This window comes from Periophthalmus magnuspinnatus, chromosome 15 (assembly GCF_009829125.3).
Source record: "Periophthalmus magnuspinnatus isolate fPerMag1 chromosome 15, fPerMag1.2.pri, whole genome shotgun sequence".
NCBI classification, from domain to species: domain Eukaryota; kingdom Metazoa; phylum Chordata; class Actinopteri; order Gobiiformes; family Gobiidae; genus Periophthalmus; species Periophthalmus magnuspinnatus.
Genome location: NC_047140.1, coordinates 7,342,185 through 7,350,878, shown reverse-complemented (window position 1 = coordinate 7,350,878; position 8,694 = coordinate 7,342,185). Strand labels below are relative to the sequence as shown.

At 41.9% G+C, this 8,694-nt stretch overlaps 1 protein-coding gene across 1 annotated transcript; it reads left to right on the top strand.

The window, feature by feature from the left end:
- Positions 1-1,001: 1,001 nt before the first annotated feature.
- On the top strand, positions 1,002-8,429 carry LOC117382890 (transmembrane protein 41A-B-like). The gene is made up of 5 exons (XM_033980130.2): positions 1,002-1,561; positions 5,353-5,503; positions 5,916-6,077; positions 6,461-6,599; positions 6,869-8,429. The coding sequence occupies exons 1-5, from the start codon at positions 1,425-1,427 to the stop codon at positions 7,123-7,125; spliced, it is 846 nt and encodes a 281-aa protein (XP_033836021.1). The 5' UTR covers positions 1,002-1,424; the 3' UTR covers positions 7,126-8,429.
- Positions 8,430-8,694: the final 265 nt, after the last annotated feature.

Genomic DNA, 8,694 nt, shown 5'->3' with positions numbered 1-8,694 from the left:
TTTGTGTACACTGCACATAAGGCCTTTATGTGTGGAGTTTGCATGTTTCTCTGTGTCTTGGTGGGTTTCAATGAGCAACACAATAAACTTTGAGGTGAGAGTTTTCCTTGTGTTCAAAATGATAAGTGACCAATGAGCAACTTTGTTTCATGCATCGCTGAAATAAACAAATCTGTTTGCACAGTAGCCTACTGTCTGGCTCGAGGCACGACGAGGGAGTGGTGTCCAGACCAATATCCTGTTTAAAAATACAGAGGTGTATAGTGTGGATTTGCCAGGTGACTAGTTAAAAGTAATTCCATAGTTTGCACAACACCCTTGAGGTCATCACTCACTACTCTGGCATGTGTCCTGTTTGGTTAGAAGATGGTTAATTTACCAAGGATACACATGTTACATTACCCATAATGCACCAAAATAATTTAGAAGAAAAAAGAGGCATGGATATATAATGCCTTTGAATATATTTAAGTTTGATTAAATAGGCTAAAAACTAAAACAAGGTGAGGTAAATAGGACAAAAAATGTTGACTTTTGCTATAACAATTTGAAACTTGTTTACTAAGCCTACATAATTACAAGCATTAAGATGTTGTGAGTGACATCCACCTGCAGCTCTCTGTCCACTGGTTTGTCTTTAAATATTTATTCATTTTAGCGTGACTTGGCAAAAACTCCACAGAGATAAAATTGAAGTAGTGATGCTCAAAATGAGGTCTGTAGGTCTGAACGTTACATCTGATTTATCATTTTTATCCTATTATCCACCTTTGCTCTTAGGCATTAGGCTTGTAACATAATGTTTTATTTTCTTGAATTTTGGAAAAAAAATTCTTTCATTCATTTATAGTTTTAATAAAGTACACTGTGAATCATTAGCCTCATGTATTTTTATCCTGGTACATTAGCAGCGCTCTGATGTCCCTGACTGCTGCGCCACACCTCCCTCTGCTGGCCGTTTGGTGACAGTGCAAGTCCAGAATAGAAACTGCGGAGCCACTTTTAACAAACTGTTCACTGAAATGAACTAAAAATAGTCCAGATTGAACTTGTACAGACTCACCATGGATTTTGCACGCTGTCAAGTCCATAGTTCTGGTAATTGTGTGTAATATTTGGACATTTTTTGACTGACTGGGACAAATGCAGCTCAAGACAGCCTCAGGGAAGTCCGGCTGGTGCCATGTGACTCCTCCGCTGAACCCGAGCCCCGTACGGTATGTCAGCCGTCATGTGGAGCCCGCACACCGGTAAGTGACACCGCCTGAGCCCGGTGACGTCCAACGGAGCAGCTCCACGTCGACTTTCCCGGCTCCTGGGGTATTTCCCGCGTCTTAAAGTCAGACACGAGGGTTAAGGTTTGGATTAGACTCAAGAAAAGAGCGTGCAAACAGCCTGGTGGACAGGAAACTTCACACGGAGACATGCGCTCGTTGGTGGGACTAGCGGCCATAGTGACGGCTGCGAGCGTCTACCTGTACCTGCTGTCCACGCACCTTCCCCGGGGAGTGAGGGCGGGCGGGCCCGGGGCAGAGCTGGAGGACGAGGAGCACGAGTACAGGTAAGACAGGGGAGAGCAGAGGGACAGGAGTACAGGTATAGGACAGGGGAGAGCAGAGGGACAGGAGTACAGGTATAGGACAGGGGAGACCGGGGGGGGGCAGGTTGCAGTGGGGCACAGCATCACAGAACCGGATCACATTATTCTAGAGCCTAAGAACAATCTAACCCACGTGACATTTATAACTTGCATGGACACTTTTTTTTTTTTATTAAATTGAACTTTTTTCCTAATTCATGGTTGCAAGGTTTGGGTTGATTATGTTTTTCTTTAAAGGTAGGTTGTGCAACTTTCTTGAGGTGGCACATCACCTGCATGATTCAATGTAAAGTTAAAGCCATATTTTTCATGTAGATATGTAAGTTTTATGTCACAGTGGAATATTATAGGCAAAGAAACAACATTTCCATAGAAACAAGCAGGAGGGATTGTAAGGACACATGTTTTTATAGTTTTTTCAGGACAATAAAAACAACCAAACATGGAAAAAAGTGCTTTTACTTGGGTATACGTTTTTGGCTAAAAAGTTACATGTATTGGCTTTAAACCTATAAACAGCCTACTGATAGTTTCATGGTATAATTGATGCTTGAAGGAAAAGCATACTCTTTAAAAAGTTATCATGTAGTCTCTCACATTTGGATTATACTATATTCAATATATATATATATATAAGAAAAGAAAAAAAGAGTGATGACTGGTCTTTCTGTTTACCACTGTAACTCAGCAACTTTAGACATGGACCCCCCCAAAGAAAGTTCCCCAAACCTCCTGTGAGTAACGCGATCTGAGCAAGTCTACCTCCCCGAAAGCACAGCATCTGTCACACACCAGACAGCTATATACTCTGTATACTGTGTACTGTGTACTGTACTAGTACTGCTTTAATCTGCTCTACTGGTGCTGTCTTATAGGCCCTCTACTGCACTGGTACACACCAGGGAGTCTTAGGTAAAGTTACTTAAATAGTATCTCTTTTGGAGGTGTGATTCTAAATCCTGTATCCTGATTTCCTTGTGGTCTCCAAAGTCCAAATTTCAGACCAGTTGAAGAGACTATGATTTTTAACAGTAAACTGTCATAGACACATTAGTTTTCTTCAAATGTGTGGTAGTGTCATTGCTCTGGTCATTCCTCCACCTGTGTTAGGTTACATCATGTTTATCATTGTGAATCAGAATTACAGGGCAGGTGGAGCTAACCCACCTCTGACCACAGGGACCTACCGCCCTCATGAGAACAAACATGTAAAAACACAAAATGTTTATTATTAGATGAACAGGATTTAAAGTTGAAATACGGGATTGAAACAGGTAAGTTTCAATCCCATTTTTTAGGTTAAGGTTAGGCAAGTAGTGACTGTGTTTTAGATTAGGATCAGTCTCCAGAAAATAAATAGGAGTCAGTGTAATGTCCCCCAAAAGCATGTAAACTCAACATGTGTGTAAGTGCAGTAGCGTGTGAGCCAGTGCAGTGCAGATCTAGACTCACCCTGCGACCATCACACACAAGTGTAATACACTTGTGTGTGATGGTCACACACCAGTGTATTACTGTACACCAGGGGTCCAGCAGAGCACAGGGCTCCCAATGACATGATATACAGACAGAATGGGTCGGTGTCTTTATTGTCATAAGTGATGTGTGTGCTAAAACCAGGTGTCTGTGTGGAGAGTCAGGCCAGATACCAGACGCAACATGTTTACACTTCAAAAAAGTTTTAGCGTCCGTCTGTTCATCTGTCTGTCTGTCTATCTGTCTGTCTCAGCGTGTAACTACAGAGTTTTTTTTTTATGGCAACACAATCCCAAGTGTATCTGGGACATGAGTGTACGTCTGTAGTTAGATCATCATAGAGCTTGTGCCTAAAGTGTGAAGAAAAGGTACTCCAGATTCATGTCATGATCACAGATATTTGTTGCTACAACAATATTTATCATTCATTATTAACGGGCATCACATCACAGTCTTGATCAGGGCCTTAAAAACATAAAAGCTGTTGATGTTCTCCACCCGCTCACTGACAGTACAGTTGAATCTATATTTGCTCCACTTGTTCTTTTTATTACTAATAGGACACAGAATGTGGCATTAAACCTGATCCTCCTACAGCAGCACACTGTTCTCAAACGACACGAGTGGCGTCTGTACTATCCCGTGTGTGCAGTGACATCATCTCTCCTGAGGGGGCGGGGCTATTTACGTACCCCTAAAAGTGCTAGCACCACACATTTTACCCCCAAATACTCAAGTGTCCAATGTCCAACTACAAACAGCCCCCCGTTCCACCAATCAGAGCACGGCACGTTTGTCTGTCGGCCAATGAAACAGAGGAATGCTGAGGGGTGCAGCAGGTGCCGGAGGACGGCCCTCTTGAGTTCCAGCTGGGGTTTTGGTGAGACTGAGGTTTTGGTTTACTGTTATTTCAAATGTCAATCAAAGATATCAGATGACTTAAGATAAATATAGGCTTAGGAAATCACCTTTGGGAGTCAGATGTGATCGGTATATCCTGGCATCAAAGTATTTCTACACTGTAAATTATGTCCACAACTAATTAGTGATCGTGATCTGCATAGTAGTTGGTTCAGATAACGTTTATTTTAGTAGCAAACTATTGGGCAGTGGTGGAATGTAACAAAGTAAAAGTGGTAAAGTTCTATACTTAAGTAAAATTTCTTTACTTAAATACAGGAAGTGGATATTTTTTACTTTTACTTCACTACATTTGAGAGCAGGTATCTGTACTTTCTACTCCACTACTGAAAAGGCCGAGGGGTTTAATTTGTTCATGATTTGAGCAAACAAAAATATACAAAAAATAAAAACAGCTGGAAGAAATGATCAATTCAGTTTTTTCTGTTGAGCAAAATTCAGCACAAATCTATATCGAAATACAACATTTGAAGCTTTTAAGATGTCAAAATTTGCGAGAAATACTTTTACTTTTTACTCTTTAAGTACATTTTTAAACAGGTTAAACTTTTTTTAAAAGGTTCATGTGATACTTTTACTTTTGCTTGAGTTTATTTTTTCTCTGGCATCTGTGCTTTTACTTCCACTACTGTTATGGGGATTATTTCTGTCCATGAGTTGACTAGTATTACCCATTAACTGTTATTTCTGTGGGACATTGGTTGCAAATCTATTTTTAAAAATCACACATAAAGGTTAAATATGGCGACTGAGGACCTCTAGATTGAAAAGTGATTGTTTTTTATTTGTGTATAGTCCAGAGAGCAGTTATGACTATAAAAATATGAATACAACTGTGATTAATCATGATAATGCCAATTAATCGTGGCAGCCCTGCCTAAAATATAAACCATATTCATGTATTGTTTGTGTTTGTATTTTTATCTACAAATGTGTATTTGTTGAAGATTGTTCAGATTTATTTTGATCTAGTTTCATATTCATAGGCCCGTCATAATCACTACGTCCATTTACTGTTCAATATAAGAAAGCTGGAATAATATTTTTCGAGTTAGTATTTATCATGTGTACATTTTCTTTGTAGTACTGTGATAGGATTTAAGCCATAAAAGGTTGAATTAATAACTTCTATGACTCATTACAGATGTAAACGTAGTACTAAAGTGTTTCATTCTGCAGGTCATGCTTTTTAACAATATTGTAGATTTATAATAGTTTTTGTGGTGTATATTTACGTCAGTGATATATCAAACTTCAAAATGTGTTATGGTGCCAGGTCTATGCACAGTCTGAACACACTGTGACATCTCTACATCTGTCACATTATTTCACATATATTTGTTTGTTTGTGCTAGTCTGAAGTTCCCCTCTGACCTGGATGAGCTGAAGGAGCTGGCGGACATGTTGAAGCTGTATAAGAGAGATCACCATGGATACGTGGTGCTGCTCTTCTGCTCCGCCTACCTCTACAAACAGTCCTTCGCCATCCCGGGGTCCTCCTTCCTGGTCAGTATCTCAATGTGTCTCAATGTGTCTCAATGGGCCTCCATCATGGAAGACCTTTTAGGAAACTTTGACCTGTGTCAGGTTTATACAGCAATGCTGACTGTTATTCTATCGATCCCATGTTATTATTTTAATAGAAACCGTGTTTCCAAGAACCTGTCATGTGACCTATATATTTAAACATAATGTATACATCTGTATATTGCAGAAATATGCACAATATTCGTATTGGATTCTCATTCCTGTGCCTTTTAAGACGCCCAAAGCACTTCAGTCTGTCACTAGAGCCTCTGCTGCAGTGTTGGGCCTGACCAGGACCAGACTGATACAGCTTCTAGTTCTATTGAGTATTGAATATAGTGTAACAATTACTGTAATGAAGTAAGTAACTTTCGCTGTGTCTCTGGTCCAGAACATGTTAGCGGGGGCCATCTTTGGGCCGTGGGAGGGTCTGCTCCTGGCCTGTCTGCTCACCACCACCGGCTCCACCTTCTGTTACCTGCTCTCCTCCGCCTTCGGCAAACAGTACGTGGTCCAGTTCTTCCCCGACAAGGTGGCCCTGCTCCAGAGGAAGGTATGAAGGTTTTAAAGTTATACATCTCATCTCCTTCTATTCCATTTACTCTGTACTCTCCTTTGCTCCTGTCCTGTCTGTTCCTGTTCCCACTGCACCTGTCCACCCTGCTCCTCTCTGCTCCTCTCTGCTCCTGTCTGCTTCTCTCTGCTCCTCTTTGCTCCTGTCTGCTCCTGTCTCCTCCTGTCTGCTCCTGTCTCCTCCTGTCTGCTCCTCTCTGCTCCTGTCTCCTCCTCTCTGCTCCTCTCTGCTCCTGTCTCCTCCTCTCTGCTCCTGTCTGCTCCTGTCTGCTCCTGTCTGCTCCTCTCTGCTCCTCTCTGCTCCTGTCTGCTCCTCTCTGCTCCTGTCTGCTCCTCTCTGCTCCTGTCCTGCCGGTCTGTCAGGTAGAGGAGAATCGCAGTAGTCTGTTCTTCTTCCTGCTCTTCCTGAGGTTCTTTCCTATGACTCCAAACTGGTTCCTGAACATCACGTGTCCTGTGCTCAGTGTGCCCATGCCCATCTTCTTCTCCTCCGTGTTCATAGGTGAGCGCCTGCACGGCCAAAGCCACAGTGACACTGAGGCTGGATAACACCGACACATTTGCATCGTATTGTTACTATAAGAACCAGGCAGTTAGTTGAATTAGCTGATTTTGATTAATTTCTACTGGTCAGTGATGGGTTTAGGTATAGAGTCTATGGTTTTTCCCATTCACACCACTTTTAAATGACACTACACACTTCTTGGTCAGCTCAGTCGGCCTTTCACTTCTTAATGTTAATCTCTCTGTTTGTTGCCTCCTGTGTCCCAGGCCTGATCCCATATAACTTCATCTGTGTGCGCACCGGCTCCATCCTGTCGCAGATCTCCTCTCTGGACGACATCTTCTCTTGGGGCACTCTGGCTCAGCTGCTGGCCATCGCCCTCATGGCCCTGCTCCCGGGGGCCCTCATCAAGCGCTACAGCAAGGGACATCTGAAGGTGGACGACTTGGACGACTGTCACGGAGACAAGAGACAGGAGACCAGTCACAAGAACGAGACACACAGGGAGCACAAGAGGCGGTGACTGTTGGGCCTCGGAGGACAGGAGGGGGGCAGGGCGGCCCCGTGGACAGGAGGAAAGGGGATGAGAGGAGCACAGGGGACGAGATGGACTTGTCTTTAAAGTGGAAAGTGACAGACTGCCAACTGATGCCAAAGTGTTTACTGTGTTTACTGTGCCATGGAGAATTCAAAGTGCCTCATTTCAGAATCCTGAGCACTTATTTATATGCTGCATTTTTAAGAGGGGCTGGTGCTAAATGTCTTACGTTTATTTTCATGTGTCTAATATGAAATGTGCTCATGTGTCTTAATACTCAGCTAGTGAAAGAGTTTTTTCTGGGAGTTTAAGTTTTATCAGGCTCTATTGCTGCAGAGTCTAAACCATTTTCCATCACTGCACTTAGGCTCCAATCTCATCTGAGTTGGAGGTGAATAAAACACATCTCAAAAACCTCATCTTTATAACAAAACACACACCCACACACATTAAAAAAATTACATGAGAGAAGAAACTCTGCCAGGATGGCCAGAGGGGTGGTTTATGATCTGAAGGACTCAGTTTGAGTCTACATTTTTAAAGAGCTTGAGGACGGGCAGGTCACAGTTCAGTTTTTTGGCTGAGCAGACTTGCTTGTTTAAAGCTTTGTTCTCTTTGGCTGTAATGCTGCAGAATCACACAGTGATAGAGCCAACCAAGGCTTTCTATGGTGCAGCGATAAAACTTCAGCAGGATGTTAAGAGTTAGAGTCTTAGAATTTCTTGTGTATTCTCTTAGTTTCTGCAAAAAGACAGTACAAGGGAATTAAAAGTGGAGCTGTAATCAATAAACCGAATTCTAGCAAGAGATTTTCAAGAGTCCAAATGACTATAAATAGACTTTAAAGGAAAAGAGATGGCATCTTCAATGCTCCAAATTGTCTGTACAGAAAATAGGATCAGGATATGACCTTTAATAATAATCTAGCACCACACATTCAAAGATTTTCAGATAATCATTCAAACATGTCAGGAGCTTTCTTAGGGAATGGAATCATTGACTTTTTAAAGCTGAAGAGGTCAGTGAGAACAGGAGCCAGTTGCTCAGAGCAGTTTAAGGACATGAGGGATGCCATCTGGACCAGGGGCTTTCTGTACCTTCTTGGCCTTGGACAGGAGCCGCTGGACATCCTCCTGCATCACGGTCAAGCTGCTCCGGAAATACAACAGATTCATGCGGTCTAATTCACCTGCACTCAAACCCTTTTGTCCAGATCATGCCCCACCTCAAAAAAAAAAGTGTAATTATTGCATTTATTTACTACTGAATTTCATGGTCATGTTTATCCCTCACTAATCCAGATATCATACTATTACCATCTGAATAACTATTCTGTTACTACTATGGACTAGTATTACACACTGACTTAGTTTTTTGTTTTATATATAGTCTTAAACTATGGGAAGTGTTTCTCAAAATGCTGCAAAATAGGTATCGATATAGGTCACACTGACATTCAGCTACACACAGTCTGTGTGTAAATCACATGAGTTCTTTATTACTGTACTTTACATGATGTAATATGTTTTCATTGTGCTCATTAAGAAATTTTGC

What these genes read in the sequence shown, in the direction of transcription:
- LOC117382890 (XM_033980130.2), top strand. Translation starts at nt 1,425, where the DNA reads ATGCGCTCGTTGGTGGGACTAGCGGCCATAGTGACGGCTGCGAGCGTC. An exon ending in GACGAGGAGCACGAGTACAG is followed by an intron (nt 1,562 to 5,352) that starts GTAAGACAGGGG and finishes TGTTTGTGCTAG; the next exon opens with TCTGAAGTTCCCCTCTGACC. An exon ending in TGGCCCTGCTCCAGAGGAAG is followed by an intron (nt 6,078 to 6,460) that starts GTATGAAGGTTT and finishes CCGGTCTGTCAG; the next exon opens with GTAGAGGAGAATCGCAGTAG.